Source organism: Vitis vinifera, chromosome 18 (assembly GCF_030704535.1).
Source record: "Vitis vinifera cultivar Pinot Noir 40024 chromosome 18, ASM3070453v1".
Classification (NCBI taxonomy): Eukaryota; Viridiplantae; Streptophyta; class Magnoliopsida; order Vitales; family Vitaceae; genus Vitis; species Vitis vinifera.
Genome location: NC_081822.1, coordinates 7,147,601 through 7,167,500, shown reverse-complemented (window position 1 = coordinate 7,167,500; position 19,900 = coordinate 7,147,601). Strand labels below are relative to the sequence as shown.

The following is a 19,900-nucleotide window of genomic DNA, read 5'->3' as shown; positions in this document are numbered from 1 at the left end:
CATTCCATTGGTTCCACCAAACTTTCCCCCACCTCCCACGTGACTTGGGCTGCTCACACTCTACTCTCTTCTGTTGTTTTATGCATTTTTGTTTGATTCTTCGTGATTAAGCTAATCCCCTGTTGGCCCCACACTCCCTCCCTCACCAAAAGCAGATTGTTTTTAAAAAAACAAGAAAACAAATAAAAGCAAAAGGAGGAAGAAAAAGCTACACCCCCACCAGCTACCACCATGCACAGATAAAGCTTTCCCAACATATCTAATACTATTAACACTCTTCTAGACCAAAATACCCCTGCTCCTGACCCCACTTGTCTCCCCCACTTATCCATAAATACCCCGTCCCTGCAATTCCTTCCTTCCCTTTCTCCTTCCTTCTTCCCCCCGCCTCTCTCTCTCTCTCTCTCTGCTCAGCCCCACTTTTTCTTCTCTGCTAGTTCTATTTCCGGGAAAATGCTGGATTTCCAACTCCCAGTTCTCGATGAAACCGAAATTCAGGAACTTCTGTCTCTTTTCCAAACCGACCACCAGGTCGCTTCGCAGTCCGGTTCCGAGGATACCAACCCAGCGGTTTGTTCGACTGATGAGCGGAAGCGAAAACGAATGATATCGAACAGGGAGTCAGCTCGGCGGTCTCGTTGGAGAAAGAAGAAGCATTTAGAAAACCTTTCGAACGAGGTGAACCGGTTGCTTGTCCAGAACCGGGAGTACAAGCACCGGTTGGGCTCAGTTACGCATCAGTGCCACCTAGTAGGGAGAGATAACGAGCGGCTGACATACGAATATTTGGCTCTCAGGACCAAACTTTACGACTTATATCGGATTTTGGTCACCATGCAGCTCCAATAATTTACGTTAAACCTGAACAAAATTATTGGGCATTAATTAATGTGGAAACTAGAGGACTATCTCTCTCTCACTGATCCCTTGAGATCTCTGGAGTTTAGTAGTATTATTTAGCTCAACAGTGATCTCTGTAAATATATAAAGAAAGGTGAATCAGTGAAACCAGTGTCTTGTTTATCCATTTCTATATTGGATAATCATGGAGGGAATCTGAATATTAGGAGTAGTAAAGCATCTTAAAATGCCATCCTTTTGTAGCGATGTGGCTAAGTGTCTTGATATCATGTATGGACCCACGTGCAAATCAATGAGTTTTAGTTCAAAAGTTTGAAACATTATGAAAAGCGCAAATCGATGTGGCTTGTTGTGCAACCATTTTTGTTTGGAAATAGTCTGCCAGGGCCGAGGGCCTTTTCCATCAGAGATGTCCAATTTTCTAAGATGGCTCTGAAAACCAGATGAATCCAATCTATCAATTACTTGGACGACTCTCTCTCTCTTTGATTTGATTCTGCTGTATGGTATATTGGTATATTCCCAAGAGGACCAAGTTTCTGTTGCCTTCTTTTTCTTTGGGAGAAATAAATTCATTTGACTGGTCTAATGTCGGCAGAAGACAGTATCCCAAAAGTAGATTTAAGTTGATTTTAACTGATGATTAGATATTGAAATGCATGGCTAAATGCGAAGAGTACTCCTAAGTCCAGTCGCCATCTGAATGAGGTGAATGCCAGGTGCATCTGGACCCATACCAGTCAGCATCTCAGCCACCCATGTGGTGTCTCCACGTCCTTTAGTCTTAAAGCGGGGGGTCGGGGGGCGCTAACATTTGAAAATTTCTCGGGTTTTCTCACCTACTCTGTAGTCTGTTCCATCCATCTATTTTTTTCTTTGACTTTTCAGCATTCCTCCTTAAAACTTACCAAGCCACCTTATTTAAATATTAAATTTACAACATTCTAGCACACGATTCACATTTCGTATTTTTAATATGAAAAAACTCATTTGATTTCTTTCATTCCTCCTTTTTTTTTTTCTTTTTTTACATTAATTAAAATTTATTTCAAATCAGTTGTCGACGCTTTCCAGGCGGAGGGCTGAGGATCCTTCACAATTTTTCTTTGAAAGATGCTTTATTTTAACGTTCCAAAATTCTAAAGAATGGCGGCCGTGGATGGAAAGGTAGATGGTGGGCGTCTGGATGCCGTCCCAATAGAAGAAAGAAATCTTGTCTCATCACTGCCACCATGACTGATAGCGAAATTTTAATGCTGTTCAGTAGACCACATCGATGTGTATTTAAATTAATTCTTGATGATAGGTAAGATGCTGTGCGGGGATTCTCTTCTATGTAGTGCACATCTCCATTCTATGGGCGTGCCATCCCCATAGGCTAACTCGTACAACGTTTACTTCATGCTGCAGATACTTAAAGTTGGCCAGGGCTTAATTTGGATGTAATCCAAGTTGGAGCCTCTGAAGTGACTTAATCAAAGCTTAACTCCTTTTGGGAAATATCAAGAAGGTATTTGATAAATAAATTTAAATAATTAAGAAGATTAAATATGTTTAATAAAATAACTTAATATATTAAGTTAAATCAAAATAACTTTAAATATTAAGTTAAAATAATTAATTTATTTTAAATTTAAAACTTTAAATATGAATATTTAATAAATAAAATTTATTACTTAAAATTAATAAGGATAAATATATCAACTTTGATTATTTAAAATAAATTTAAATTAATTTTATTAAATAACTTAATACTAAAAATAAACAATGGTTTTAAATTAACAACTTAAAAACAATTTAACTTAAGTTATTAAGTGACAAGTATTAAGTTTTATCCAACAATAATTAAGTATTACTTCTTTTACCATTGGATTAATATAAATTATGGTAAATTACAAAAATCATTCTTATATTTTCACACATATCATCTCAAACCATACATACTTGCTAAGCTATGATCAAAAGCTTATAATATTAGGTGAACGGTCAACTGCATATATGAAGTTAACCTAAACTAAAATCTTCATCTACTCATTTGATACTTGGCTGAGATAATACCCTACCTGATGGCATCTACTAACTTAACCCACAAGTTTAAACCACAAAGTAATCGTCTGACAATTTATAGATCAACTCAAATTAAGCTAAAACCCTAACAAAACTGAACTAGATATTCCTATTTGGAATTTCATTTTAACTCACCTTGAAGAGGTCAAACTAATATTTAAAGCGACACATGCAATTGACTGAAGGCTCCCTCTAATAATGACATTAGTTTTACTCACAGACCACTTAGCATGGCCCAGCAGTTCAGATTTTAAAACCGGGTGTTTGAGTTGCTTGGCTAGGAGTACATTCGCAGGAACGTATGTATCCCATCTTCTTAAAAGTTTGAAGAGCTATATGCAAGGAAAGCCCTAAAGGATGGGACCTTTGTGATGTAGATGCAAGGAACGGGTTGAGATCTGTAGCCCCATCAAATCAACCAAAGTAAAACTTGTCAAAAAGAAGAAAAAGAAGATATTAAAAAGTAGAAAAAGATATTGAGGGGAAGATGCAAAGCATGGTAATTCAGATACTCATACGGACAGGGCCGACTAATTGGGAGAAGACGCTTAGCATCATATGGCACTCCATCACGTAACTCAAATCGTCCACTGGTACCTTCCCTCGCAGTGAGCGTGTTGCAGTACTCTAAAAATAAAGGTGTATCTGTGGTGCACTTGCCTCAGAAGTCGCTTTCTTCATTTGCAAGTTCTTGGAACCCTCCTTAAAAGGTTATACGCATGTGCTTAATTACTTCTTACAAGTTCGTCAAGGAATAATCATAAAAACCGAACGCATCCCAAATACTAAAAGAACAAATCACTCAGATATTAAAAAAACTTGGATCGATGTATGTATTTACTTGAACGCAGCCATGCAATTAGAGTAACACCGGGGTATGATATGCTTTGGTATCATGAACATGTTTGTTACCTTGTAATTTTTAGTTTTTGTGTGGAAGATAGAGGGGGAAATTCTATTGAGTCTGTGACTAAGATTTCCCAAAGCAGGAAAAGGGGAACTTGTACATGCACATGCTTGTTGAGGGAAACAAATTGTGTCAAAAGTTTTGGCCTAACTCAGATCTGACACTGTCAAGATGCCTTCTGAAATGAGTTTGTGTAGGTGTATAGGTGTGAGATTTTTTATATGAGTACAACAACTTTAAAAAATAATTACCGTAGTAGAAAAAATAATTTTAAATATACCATAGTTTTGTCCAAATAAGAAAAAGAAAATAAATTGTAAGTGAAAAATCATCTCTTCAAAAGACGATTTATGAACTTTTAAACACGATTTTTTTAAAATTTCATTTTTTATATGAGAAATCGTTTATTGAAAAGACGATTTCCAAAATAATAATAGATAACATAGGTATATGAAAAGAAGGCACATCAATATAAGAATGAAGTAGCTCCTAGATGAATGATGTCCCAACATCTTCCTGAATCACCCCCTCATCAATGGATGGAACTGATGAATGAGGTAGTGACTGGTCAAGTGATGTAGAAAAAGTGAAGGCAGTATGTTGTAGAGGCGATGATGATGGAAAATCTAGCGATGCATCATCAATAAGTGTGGATCATCAGAAATATGGTATCCACGTGTTCGTACACCTCCACATCTAGTTCGAACACCTCCACCTCTAGTCCGCACCCCACCACCTTTGGTTCGTACCCCACCACATCTGGTATGTACCCCACCACCTCTAGTCCGTACCCCACCACCTCTGGTTCGTACCCCACCATCTCTTATCACTACATCCTCATCCGATGATCATCTTTCTGAATTAACGATATTAGGAAGAATAAACAACCTATCAGCTTCATGTATAACCTCTAAAGTGGTTGCACATAATTGATGAATTTCATCACGATGACCTATATTCAAAGAATTTGGACCAGTCTATAGATGTATATATTGCAAATTGTGATTTTATAAGAATTAAGAATAAAAAGTTAGATGTTTTTTTAATTAGAAGAAAATAGAATAATAAATAAAAAGACATTGTAATTACCACTATCTCCCATGAAGATCCATGTGAAATAAGAAAAAAAATGAGTAATAGAACGATACCACACCATATATGGGTGGTTATACCTGTAAGAAGTAGTTGTTGCCTCAGCTCTAGCAAGATGATTGTACCTAGTCTCCCACCTTTGAATATAGTGCTAATGAATACTCATTCAATCCAAATCATGTCGACCCCTCAAATCATATTTATGTAATCCCAACTTTGTATCACACTGCTCAGGAATATGTTGTAGTAGCCCAAACTATCTTAAAACACAATCAGGTCTATGTCACTCCACTATGTGGAAACAGATAAGGAGTGAAATAGTCAACCACAAGTCAGAGGCAATAGTACAGTAATCTGGGAGTGTAGAGATGATATCATCAGTGTATGGCTTCCATATAATCTGCAATTAAATTTGAAATATGACTCACATTATTTAATAATATTTTGATTACAAATTGTTTAAAAAAACTATTCAAAATAATGAATTTCTCACCTACTCTGGCATAATTCGATCAAGTAGATACCTATATTAAGATAACAACACATGCATAGACGTCAAAGTAATACAAAACTCATCTCTCCAACTACAAAAAGAATATATATTAAAATTTTGTATAATTGTTTATTTATGTATATATGTGTTTACATATGCTATAACTAAGGTTAAATACATATCGCATGCCTAAAGGTGGTTGTGGCAGTACTCAATCATGTAGGGCCAAATGTAAGTGCATATGTGCTATAAAAGAAAATTTATCCTATATCCATAACTGTAACAAAATGAGAGAACTCGATACATCATGTGCATCAATACGGGATGCTCGACACATCTCTCGATATAGCTAAGCTAGGCAAACACTACCCCAACTATAAGTACCAGTAACTCCAAAATCCTCAAGTAGTGGTAAAAACATTAAATGTACCATATTGTTCGATTTATCTGCAAAAAGAAAACCTTCAATCAACTGTATGATGAATGCCCTAGTATAGCATCTCACAAACTCCACATCAGCATCAGGTACCAATGAAAGAAAATGCTCTGTCAATCAAGTCAAACGAAATCTTTGTCCAAATATATCTCTATCTTCAGGCACCACTCCTAACAATGTAGCACATACCTCTCTCCAATCCAAGCATGTGATGCCGCTAACTGCAACACCATCAATCGATAAGCTTAAAATAATGCTAACATTTTGAAATGTGATGGTACACTCACTATAAGAAAAAACGTTAACCATGGCGCTTTTTAAGTGTCAAGAAAGACATTCAATGGCACTTCCCCAAAGCGTCATCTAGTAGCCTGTCATAATAAGTATTTGCCTACAATGACGCTTCTAGAAAGCGTCATTGAAGAGAACCTTGACGCTTAAAAAAAGTGTCATCATTAGTTATATCAAACTACATTAACACTTTTATAAGCGCCATTGTTGAGTAGAAAAAACCTTGACACTTTTTATAAGTGTCATTGTTTAGCAGTTTCAAATATTGAACTATAAGGACACTTCTAGAAAGTGCCATCGAAGAGATCCTTGACACTTAAAAAAGTGTCATTGTTAGTTGTTCACACTACATGTGGTTACTCTCATTCCTTGACACTTAGTAAAAGCATCAAGGAAGATAATTTTTTAATTTTAAATTTAGTTTTAATTTAATAATTGTTGCACCTAATTTTTCACCTGCTATTGAAATAATGCATACACATAAGAATAAAATTTATGTACCAATGAAATTAGTTGTTGCACCTAATTTTTCACCTAGTAATACATTTCCAAATTGCAGTATTAATCACAAATAGGGAACTTCTATTTCATAAATAAGAAAAACAAAAAAGCTAAAATAGATTAAAATAACAAAAAAAAAAGTCACAACTTTAATGTTTAGTCCCTTAACTTAGTCCATTTTTTCTTTACATGTAACCCAATTGTGCTTTGGTCTTCAACATACTCCTTCATGCTAGCTTATCCAACTACAATGTTAATTTTCCAAAAAGATGACCTACATGCACAAAAAACTAAAATCAATTACAATTTCAGAAAAAGATATATAAGTGAATACTTCTAGAAATAGATAGAAAGAAATGACAATAAAAATATAATAGGAAAACAAATGTGTATACCAATTGACATATGTGACCCTAAGAATAATTACAAAAAAATTATTATCAATAGTTAAAACACAAAGCAAGAGATTAATCAAATACGGGACAAGAGAACATCAACATCAATAATCCATTAAATCTTTAGTATAGCCCAAAAGAAAATAGAAAAACAAACCAAGTTTGGGACAAGAGAATATCAACATTAATAGTCCATTAAAATATTCAATTAGGCATCGTCTAATAGTAATAGACCTCATCGAATGCGCAACATTGACAAAGGTTTTTTAAATTCCAATTTACTTAACAGTACAACAAACATAATTAATAGCATAATCAATATATAATTAATAGTAAGACATGATGGGCATTATCATCCTTACAAGAAAGTAGTATAAGTTATAAAGAGAATGAAATTTGGTTTTCTTCCTCATTTTCTATTCCAATATATATATATTGGAAATTGGAATTATATTTAGGGGGTCTGGATTGGCTATAATAATTTTTTTCCATTACCTTCTCCAAGTATCCATTAAGCAAAGCAAAAGTTCACAAAAGGGACACTATTTGTGGTTATTATAATAATTTATTTTCACAAATTTATTATAATTATAAATATTCTAAATACGTCCAAATTTATTTTCAAGGAAGTATTTTTACAAATATTTTTTCACACAAATCATAAGATAAAAAAATGGTAATAAAGCTAGAACCAAATAAAAATCTAAAACATGGTCTAAAAGAGGATGATTCCAACTCAAAATAGTAATGGAAAACAAATTCTATAATAAATTTAAAAAGTAAGATATAAAAAAATTTACTATCTCAAACTCCAAAATTTCTAAAACTTTTTTTCCTTAAAAAAATGAATTACCTTGAAAAACATAATAAATTTTAAAAATTAAGATATAAAAAAATTTACTATCTCAAATTCTAAAATTTCTAAAAATCATTTTTAAAAAAAAAGAAAAGATAAATATCTATGTTTTATACACAATATTCTATTTTTATATAAAATTTCTAATTTTAAAAACAAAAAGTACTTCCAAACGTAAACTTAATTTAGAGGTTTCTTTTGCTAATATAAATTTAATTAATTATTTTTTTTAGTGTTAATAAAACTTTTCACTATTAAATATAAAATATTTTGAATAAACTAAAAAAAAGGGTTTTTTTAATAAAACTTTTTAAAATCTAGGTAGGAAAGAAAATGAAAGCAAAGAATGAGGAAGGACACAACCATATATAGTAGCTGACAAGAGTGACAAATTATTAGAGTGTTTTTTTTTTATCTAAAAATTAAAAGAAGATAATATGAAGTTTTCCCAAGGGTCCAGGCCGGATAGGAAATTTGTAGATACATTGATTAAGCAGAATGGTTGATTGATAGTATAGAAAAGTAATGTGGTTTCTAGACTCATATTTTCTAGGTTTAAGTATATGGAAAGATGGCTTATATCTCTAGGCAGCATGGATCATTATAGAGACTACACAAGAAAATATTCTTTTTGGGTCTGCCATGGATCCATACAGATATAGGGAAGTGATTGCACACTATTCCCTAGTGAAGGACATCTAGATGCTTCCATTCGATGACCTCACTAGAGTAAGAGAAAGAGATGTTAATTTGAGTGGTGGACAGAAGCAGCGGGTTCAACTGGCACGTGTATTATATCAAGATGCAAATGGATATCTCTTGGATGATCCATTCAGTGCAGTTGATGCACATTCTGCAACTAGTCTATTTAATGTAGGTGTAGTTTTCTTTCCTAGTGATTATGCTACTAAATTTTATTATTTTTAGAGTGAAAAGCAAATGCCAGTTATGACCGGGAATATGTAATGGGAGCTCTATCAAGCAAGACAATTATGATAACACTTGGGAAAATGACACAAATGGAGGCAACACTTGAATCTATAATTCAAAGAATTCGTAGTAAGATACAAACTTAGATACTAAGGAAAGAGCTCTTACCAAAGATGTCATCCCTCAAGTATCTGTCATGAAATTGGTGCCCCTTAGAAATATATCAGCCAATGTTCCCTACAACAAATATTACAATTTCTCATTATTAGTTGCATTAAAGTAGAGATACTATTCAAGAACACAAAAAAGAAAGAAACCTAAAAGGGAAAGAGACCAAATGGTTGCCTAACAGAATATTATTAGACTAGAACATTGTTTTCTAACTCAACCAAGAATGGTAGAGCACTCCTTTTTAGATTTAAGAGATTCTAAAAATCTTTTTGGTTGATGAATGAATTAAGCAACAAGAAAAATTTGCCATGCCCTCATTTTGTAGTGTCTATAAAACAAACAAATAAAGTAAAAAAAGGAACTCCAACTCCAAACATAATAACTCCATTAATTCTCATAAAAAAATAAAAAATAAAAAATCACCTACATGAGAATGCTTTTTACGAGACACATGACTTTGGGAGATAATATATTATAATCTACACATAGAAACAACTTGAACATTTCATGCAGAAAAAATTAAAAAACACTTCTCTATGCCCAACTTGAATAGCAAATCAATGGAAAAGCTCTTCTCCCATTGTTTACATATTCATGGCAATTTAAAAGCTTTAAATTCCAAAACCTTTCCCCTAAAGCTTTTTTCATACAAAAGAACTTTTAGACCCTAAAATACTTCTACTTTTAGAGTGCTTTAATTTTAAACAAAAAATCTTGAAAGCCTAAGGTTTTGCCAAACACTAGAAGAAAAACCTTGCATTACATTTTTTTTATCATTACCTCGATAATTTTATTGAGACTAAAAATTTTGATTTTCCTTCTTGTTGCTAGGAGAATTTTTTTGGTCATCCTTCTCATTGGAGGAAAAATGTTGGTTCATCTTCTGTTACTGGAAATTCTAATTTGTCTCTCTTGTTGTTGGAAATCTTGGTTCATCCATTTTTCTTAAAAAAAAAAAAAAAAAAAAAAAAACCACACTATTATCCTACTTGCTACTAGGAAAATTTTGGTTCTTTTTTCTTGCTAAAAAATTTTGATTATCCTCCTTGCAAGTAGGAAAATCTTGGTTTTTCTTTCATACTAAAAAAATCTAATCGTCCTCACTTGTTACCATAAAATTTTTGCTTCCCATTTCTTTCTCCTCTTTGTAATCCCTATTTTCCCTTTAAAGAATTCTTGTTCCCCATTAAAGATATGTTCAAACTCAATAAGTATAATATAGAAACATGAAGATTTAATAGTTTTCTAGATACTAGTACTTATAGGGTGAAATTATTTTTTGTTGATTAGCAATACATCAAGGTGATCTTACTCACTTGGTTTAATAAATTATGTTTGCAAAATAGACTTATTTTCCCGTATGTAATTTCTTCTAGTACGTCTCTAATGAACAAAATAGAATTATTAATTAAAGTGGTAATTGAAAACTTTTATGATATGTAATTGTTTACATTTGGTGTGTAAAGAAACTAAATGGATTTCATATATCATATATTATGTTAAAACGGAAGCAAACAAAAATAGAAATAAATGGATGGGCTAATATAGAAGCTAGCAACAGCACAAATAAACCTTTTAAGAAGAAAAAAAGTTAATGAAAATTTGAGTCAGACATGTACCTCGAGGACTGATAATTAATGCTCAAGACTATGATCATATGTCAATCCCAAACTATTATTACTTGAAGATCTTCAACTTAAATCGTCATATCTGTTTGACCAAATGGATGGGTCCCCACTAGGTCATGCATATATAATGGTTGAGGTAGCAACACCAACCAAACCCAAATTAAAAAGGAAAAAAATTCATATGGTTAACACAGTAGTTAGAAAGGCTTTGTGAGTAGAGTATTGAATGATTGTAACCTCTTTACATGTTTATTGGCTCAGAAAAATTCATTATAACAACTCAGTAAATAACATCTATTGTAGTTTTGAAGGCAAACTAGCTAAAGGAATTCAAGAACCGCTACTTATTTACAACACAATACTGGAGTGCTGAAAAGGTTATGACGGTAATATTAAATGTAACAGAACATTTGTAATGATGCTAAAAAAGAAAATCAACAAAAAAATTTCTGATCACAAAAAGGATTCTGAATAAGATATGATTCATTCAATTTTTTTTGATAGGCAAAGGAAAAGACACATAATAAACAATGCTACAAAAAGAGGGCTCACAACCCAAGTGAAGCTTTATGAGTCCAAAAATGGTTTTGCATTAAATAAAAACAACCAGAATCTGGAACGATGATGGCACACAGAGTTCTTCAACATTTCATCATACGTTTACAGGAGTTAACTAACTCATACAACTCAAAACCTAAAATATATTAAGGGAAAAAAATATAAAATTGAGACTTTCAGGCCAAACCATTTGCTAAATATGGAATGAGAAGAAAACAAAATACCTTAATAATGCTGAAGAAGAAAATAAAGTAGAAACTACCAAGGCCATCTGCTAAACAGTTAGTGAGCAGGCAAAAAATATGTCACGACTTGGATTTAAACCTTAATGCCAAAATAAAAATCATCCTCAACACTTCGAAATAAATAAATAAATTAGCTTTAACAAGTTGAACTCCACAATTCTTACCTTAACTCCACTTCAAATTCACCAAACACAAATATAAAATCAACAAATTAGACGAAGGAGAAAAAAATAAAAAGAATTAAATTTTGAGAAGTGTTTGCAGTCTTTGCAAACTTGGAATGAGATTCAGAGATCAGAAAACTCCAGAAAAGAGGATTAGAGGTTCCAAGTCAGTTTGAGACCCCGAGCAAGGAGATGGTAGGTGGGAGTAAGAGACATTAAGAAAGAAAAGTTAGAGCACAAGCTCCATAACAACTTGTTCAAATAATGAAGGATTTCCCAAGCCAATACTTAAAATCAAATAGAGTATTCTACATACTTCAATCTCCAACAACAAAAGCAGTAGATAATTTTCATAGATCTGTGATTCTTAAATAGAGTTGAACAGAATACGAAGAAAAAAAATTAACTGACCTAACTCTGATGTCAAAAAACCAGGATTGACTAAGAACTTTCGTTACTTTTTGAGAGGACATAGGGCTAGACCAAGGTTAGATGAAAGGAAAAACAAATTAGGGTTTAAATTGGAATAAGAAGAAACCCATTGGAATCTTCTCGTCCCCTTGGTGATCCTCTGCTCTCGACTACATTCCCCCATGCTGCAACAATTATTCAATCAGTGATACAAATGAACACCACACCAAATCTTCCCAACAAAACATAGATCTCGATTCTCTCCTGTCTATTTCACGAAAGAGGAGGCCAAACTACTCCTCAATCGTTTCCCGCCTCTCTTGATTTTAGGAACCACTGAAATTTGTGAAATTTCATTGCTTGTGGGTCTTGATGTTGTTGTTGATGATGATGTGAGCTCGTACAAGACCTAAACATCGGTTGAAAATGGATAAAGAGTATTGAAGGCTTAGGGTTTTTCACACTCATAACTGGTGTGGGTGTGGAAGTACTTTTGGCGGATGTGAAAATCATTTGGGGGGAATGAAAATTTAGGCATATATATATCATGAAAGAAAATGATGCTTTTCAAAAGTGTCGAGGATCCAAAAAATAGATTTAATGATGACGCTTAAAATTAAGCGCCAATGTTTCTAAATCCATGTCGTTCAATGACGCTTCTAAAAACGCCATAGCAAACAAGCGCCAATGATTGTACACTTCAAACTAAATCATGTCACTTTTTTTAAAGTGTCAAGGAAGTGAGTGTCATCATTTTCATTTTTTGTAGTAGTGACTCTCATTGAGGTACATGGAAAGTGTGGGTCTCAAGGTGCCAATAAGGTGTCAATCCAATGAAATGAAACCTAATTGGGCAACACCGTAGAATCCGGATTGTTGCAAATATGGAATGATGTGTGCATATAAAACACTATTACGATAGAAACTGGCTTCAATACGTCGAAAATGGAGCTCTCCAGGATCATTTCCTTTCTATATAAGTGAAGATCGGTGTACTTCCTGGTTATACAGAACAGAATGATCTACAGGTCTAGGATCCATGAGAATGTATTTCTTGCATCATTTAAATAATTTTATTATTTTATTACAAGACATTCCAATGACATTATATGGAAATAACTTAATGTTCATCTTTAATGTTAAAAAAAAAAAAAAACTTTTCATTTAAATAGTAAAATTTTCAACTTGAACTTACAATATCATTGAGCGATTGTGTTAGAAGACTTCCCTCTGTTAGGACATTTTCGACGATTGTGACCCTCCTATTTACAAAGCCCACATCGGATTTTGACACTTGGTTATCTCCAATCCATTTCATTCATAATCCTTGAAGATCTTGGTCTTCCTTTATCACGTACTAGAGTTGGATTGGGATGACCAATTATAAAATTAGGTTCTAGCCACCAGGCTTGATGTGGAGTTGGATTGAATTGTGGTATATAGCAACAACCATATACATTCATCCTATAATGTTTGTCAACAAATTGCTAACTATCAATTCTTACATGTACACATACAGTTAACACATGTGAACATGGGATACCAAATGATTGTCATTTATTACAAGTACATGTTCTTTCTTTCAACTTCACAACTTGTATATTGTTTCTTTTATCCATATGAAACCCATGGGAAGCAGTTGTCACTTCAAATATCTCATTTGAACGGTGAAAGATATTGACAGTGTGTCTACTAGGCCTTGATTCATATTTTGTTATTTTGTTAATGACATAAGAAGTATACAAATCTTCCTTTGCAATTCAAGTTTGTATCTCTGTTTGACGAGTCTTGAAATATAAAACACAACGATAGAAAGTTAATCGAACAAGAGCAGTGATAGACAACATTCTAGCCTTTTTAAGCACTCCATTTATGCATTCAACAATATTTGTAGTCATCCACCCATACCGATGTCCTTCATCATGTGCCAAAGTCCATTTCTTCGTGTCCAACTTGTTAAACCATTTTAAGCATTTCTCATCTAATTGTTTTAACTTAGTCATACATGGCTCATACTTTCATGGTTGATGTTGAGACCTAGCTCTATACACTAAGTCTTTTAACATCTTATTTATATATTTATTATTGAAATTGCTTGGCATATGCCTAAGACAATATCGATGGTGTGCATAAGGTGGGTTCCATCCAGCACTAGGATCCCTAATGGCGGCTTGTATTCCTACATGACAATCAGAAATGAGATATATGTATTTTCTTTGCGTGACTTAACTCCTTAATGTATAAAGAAACCAAAACCAATTATTCGATGATTCATCTTCAACTATTGCAAATACAAGAGGGAAGATATGACCATTAACATTGATTGATGTTGTAATCAAAAGTTTTCCTATGTATTTTCCATATAAAAAAAGTACCATCTATTTGTATTACTGGTCTAAAATGCTTAAATCCTTCAACACATGCCCCAAAAGACACACATAAAACATACATTTCTATTGCAACTTGTTAGTACTGATGTCTTCCAAACAACCTTAGTCCCAGGGTTAGTAAGTTTAACAATATTCATTCATTTAGGTAAAGCTTGGTAAGATTCATCCCAATCACCAAATATCTTTATGATTGCTTTCCTCTTTGCTTTCCAAATCCTCTTGTAATGAACATTATAACCAAATTTATTTTTCACTATTTAATGTAATGCAACAATTGAAATTGTGTGATCACTTTAGACTACATTTTGAATTTCTCATGCAATGAATGTGGAGTTTGATTGTGAGTGGTCTTGTGATAGTTTAAGGTAAACACAAGTGTGATGACATATATACTTTGTTATCTCAAACAAACCATGAGATTTACGACGACATGCACAAAGCCTCCAATTACAACTCTCATACCACTTTTTGCACTTTACAACCCATATATCTGACTCAATAACAATCAAATGTTGATTCCTACTTATGGAATAACTTTTAACAACATATTGTAAGTCTATCTTACTTTCAAACCCCAGACTCTTAAACAATTCATCTGATTCATTCCATAAGCTAGTGTGTGTTGTTAAATCCTTGTCATTCATGGAGTTAATTACATTCCAATTCAATTATCTAAATATTGGAAAATGGACATCATGTTCACCGCCACCTAGCAATGATGCATCATTTTCTATATTTTCATTATCCTCCATGTCCATAATATCCTCATTACCATCATCTTCATCAAATAACTCCACATTATTATCATCATTTCCAGGTAAAATATCAACATAATTTTCAACTGTTATTACAATTCAATCAGTAACCCCTGCCAAATCTACCATAACTATAGGTTCCATGTCATTATCATAACTTTGCATATACATAGGGGAAGATGTGTTCTCTTCTACCATTTGTTGACTTGGACCTAGACTTTCAATATGCATTGGGGTAGTAAAGTTACTTGGCATGAAGTGATGATCAATTGAAGAAGTTTGACAATACATTTCAATAGTATTTGGAGAAGGAGATTGTGCAACAACAGTAAATATTATGCTCACATCACCATCATCTCGAATTGGCAAATGGACATAATTAACAGTACCTTTTCCATTTGGAAAGAGAATTGGATATCGGAACACCATATTTAACTTGATGTAAGTACGATTAATATTCAGAGCATGACACAATTTTGTTTCTAACTCATTAAATGTTATTATACTATTGATTGAAACACCTTTCTTAGGAGGACGATTATAACATACCCCAAACTCACAATCAATAATTTCACCACTAGTATAACACAACATTATGGTGTAATTGTCCATTATCAAACCTATTCAAAAGATCAACAAAGAAGTATCATCATTAATAAACTTTATGATAATGATTGATATAAAATATGTATTTTGAAAATTTATTTTACTAATATCATAATGCATTGTCCATTACTAAATCTATTTTTTAAAAGTCATATTTTTCAAAAATAAGAATACACAACTACTATTTTTATTGTTATATTATATACATTAAAATATTCATTTAAATAAATCAAATAACATTTTAGTTTTATTTTTACTTTTATTTATATTTTTATTTTGAGCTCTCAATATCTTATAAGAATTTTTTCAACAATTTAAGACTAATATTAATTTTTTTTAAATATATAAGATAAATTCATAATTTCGGATAATATTCTATTTATATTTCTTATATTTTAATATTTTTAAATAATATTATGTGAAAAAAATAATTTAATACTAACAACCATTACTAAATTCATTTATTTTATTTTATTATATATTCTAAAATTTTACAACTATATATTTCTTTTCCTTTTAAAATGGATATTTAAATGTATATAATATAATATTTTAAATGTAAATTTACATATTATATACATTTAATACTCAGGTTACTATTTTATATTATACACAATTACTTTTATATATATATATATATATATATATATATATATATATATATATATATATATAATATACATTAAAATATCCATTTAAATAAATCAAATAACACTTAATATCTTATAAGAATTTTTTCAACAATTTAAGACTAATATTAATTTTTTAAAAATATATAAGATAAATTCATAATTTCAGATGTTTTATTTATATTTCTTATATTTTAATATTTTTTAAATAATATTATATGCAAAAAATAATTTAATACTAACAACCATTACTAAATTCATTTTTATTTTATTTTATTATATATTCTAACATTTTACAACTATATCTTTCTTTTATTTTTAAAAATGGATATTTAAATGTATATAATATAACATTTTAAATGTAAATTTACATATTATATATATTTAATATTTAAATATATATTATATACATTTAATACTCATGGTTACTATTTTATACGATACACAATTATATATATACACATTTAAATATCCATTTAAATAAATCAAATAACATTTTAGTTTTATTTCTACTTTTATTTATATTTTTATTTTTACATCTCATTGTTTTACAACAAATTTTTCAATGATTTAAGATTAATATTACTTTAAAAAAATATATAGGATAAATTCATAATTTCGGATAATGTTGTTTTTCTATTTTTTAGATTTTAATATTTTTTAAATCATATATTATGCAAAATATATAAATATATAATTATTCTATTATTATTATTTTTCATTCTCATTTTACTAATATTTTATTTTATTTTTAATTTTTAATTTTAATATTTTATAAAATATATTATTTGATTGATAAACATAAACAATAATCCTATGATTTCATATTAATTAAATAAACTAATATCACTTGAATGATTCAATTCATTTATCTCTATATAATGATAATTTACAATAAATAATATTCTAAAAAAATTACCATTCATCTAATAAATTAAAAAAATATATATAACAACAAATATCTATCATGCATTACACAATAAATATGAAACAAAGACAAAAATATTACCTAGGAATAAAATAATATAACTTTTATTTTATTTTTTTGAATGATTTAATCTATTTAAAATAATAATTTTCAATAAATATTATTCAAACAAATATTACATAATCCAAATAAATTTAAAAATTTATATAATAATAAAAACCATACATTACAAAATAGCTTGAAATAAAAATAAAACAAAAATATTACTTTATAAGCAGCGCGAGTGTCGAAGAAAAGAAATAAGATATGCTAAGAAGTTTTTCCAAAGAAAAATGAGAGATATAGATAGAAGTGATGGAAGGTGAAAAACTCGTAAGTGAAAAACCAAGTTTCAAATAGGGAAGAAGAGGAAAATGAGAATAAAAAAGTTTGAAGCTGATTTATATTATAAGAGAAGTTGAAAAAAGGTAGGATGAGTGTAGTGTGTAGGATAAATGGTGAACGTTTGAATGTTTAAGAAGAAATGACATGAAACAATCAAATTAGTGGAGTATTAAATTGGTGGAATATTTCGGCATTTAAGAATAAATGACAACATGTCTTCATATTGGTTGAGTGCAATTGTAGTGTAATATAGTGTGTGAAATGATGGAGTACAATAGGTAAGATTCTCCTATGGGCTATGAGTGTAGTACATTGTTGGAATTAGGGAAATGACATGGTTTTCAAATTAGTTGAGTGCAATTGTAGTATAATAGTGTGTGAAGTGATGAAATGTAATAGGTAAGATTCTCCTATAGGCTATGGGTTTACTGTATTGTTAGAATTGGGGAAATGAAGCGTGTAGTGGAGGCCTTGTGGTAAGTTAAATTCTCTTATAGTGAAATTTTAACTTAAAAAGTAATATTTTTAATATTAAAATTTATATAATAAAATTAATTTAAAAATTAAAACAAAACAAAATTATTTATTTTGTAAATAATTATTTAATAAATAAATAACAAATTTGTTTTTTTAAACTCATTTTTTTCACATAAATTGATAATAGTTTTTTTTTTAATTGCATAGTGAAAGAAAAAAAAAAGATAAATATTATTTATCTTATATTAAATTTAGCAAATAAAATTATTTAATTTTTTAATATATATTTATAATAATTGTATGAGTATAATTAATTTTTTAATTCCAAATTGGATTTGTAATATATTTTTATATTAAATTGTATTTTTTTTTTGTGGAAATTGTCTTTTGAATAGACGATTTCGAATTGCCTAATTATATATATATATATATATTGGTGGAAATCGTCTCTTTTAGAGATGATTTCTCATTTTTAGTAATTTAGAAAAACGATTTTTTTTATTTAAAAAAATGTCTTAAATCGTCTTTTGAAGATACTATTTAAAAATATATATATATATATCCCTCTCTCCTACCTAGCAAAAACTACCGTAAATTTGGAATTATTTTTCTCATTACGGTAATTTAAGAATTATTTTTTAAAATTACCGTACTCTTATAAAAAAATCCTGCAATAGTTTACTATTTCCCACTTAATGTTTTTTTTTTTTATAAAAAAAAAATCATTTTTAATATTATTTTACCCATTTTTATACCTTGAATTTACTAAATATTTTTCCATAGTAGTCATGATTATTTCGAATTATAAATATTATTCTATATTTCAGAATTATATATATGTATATATATATAATTTCCTTTAAAATATTTTATTTTTATGTTAAAATTTTAAAAATAAAACATATATTATTTGTTATTCTTTTCTATTGGTGATAATATATTGTATCCATTGTTGTTATATTGAATTAAGAAATAGTAAAAATTTACTAAATTCAAATTCGGCTTGTTTAATAACTGTGTCAGAATGATTATTAGTAAACACGACTCATACAATTCGTTTAACCCTCATAATAAATGGATTAAGTTAAATTAGGTATGAATTTACATTGATAACCCGTCAAATGTAATTTCAACCTATTAAAACCCTTAGCACAATTTTAACATTATTTAACCTATTTAAAATTTATAAAAGCCTTACTTTAAAATACCTTTTAGTTGTTTTAAATTTCAAGTTTTAATTTTAACTATTTTAATTTTATATTTACCTATTATTTTAATTATAAATACTATAAATTCTTAGAATAAAATGTATAGAATTTTAATTATTCAAAATTTAAAATTATATAATATTTACAATTAAAATATATATTTTTAAGTTTTGATAAATTTTAAATGTATACAGTTAATAAATTTATACATGTTAAACATGTCATAAAAGATATTCTAATATGACCAAATAAATAAGTTAAACGGGTCGGATAGGATTGTTTATTAAACGAGTTATGTAGACCAATACTATTACAGTACGAAATACACATTACACATCGTCCTAACCCGTTAAAATTTTATGAATTTTCAAATTATATCATTATTTTTCATAAAAAAAGGTTACCTACATTTTTTAATACTTAATATTATATCATTGCATGGAAAAGTATAGAATGTTTGAAGAATAATTTTCTGATTAAATTTCAAATTTTAAGATGTTACCTTGTTTGATAAATT

At 29.9% G+C, this 19,900-nt stretch overlaps 1 protein-coding gene and 1 long non-coding RNA gene across 2 annotated transcripts; one reads left to right on the top strand and one right to left on the bottom strand.

Annotated features, from left to right (window-relative positions):
* The first annotated feature begins 293 nt into the window (after nt 1-293).
* On the top strand, nt 294-1,181 carry LOC104882517 (basic leucine zipper 4). The gene has a single exon (XM_010666186.3). It carries the CDS (start codon nt 454-456, stop codon nt 847-849), a length of 396 nt encoding a protein of 131 aa, XP_010664488.1. The 5' UTR covers nt 294-453; the 3' UTR covers nt 850-1,181.
* Nucleotides 1,182-6,732: 5,551 nt separating this feature from the next.
* LOC104882516 (uncharacterized) lies at nt 6,733-9,968 on the bottom strand. The gene is made up of 2 exons (XR_788244.2): nt 8,998-9,968; nt 6,733-6,922 (listed from the first exon to the last, which is right to left on the bottom strand). It is a non-coding gene; the product is annotated as an uncharacterized LOC104882516 (long non-coding RNA).
* Between the last annotated feature and the right edge of the window lie 9,932 nt (nt 9,969-19,900).

Excerpts from the sequence above, each read along its gene's own strand:
- LOC104882517 (XM_010666186.3), top strand. The coding sequence starts at position 454 with ATGCTGGATTTCCAACTCCCAGTTCTCGATGAAACCGAAATTCAGGAA.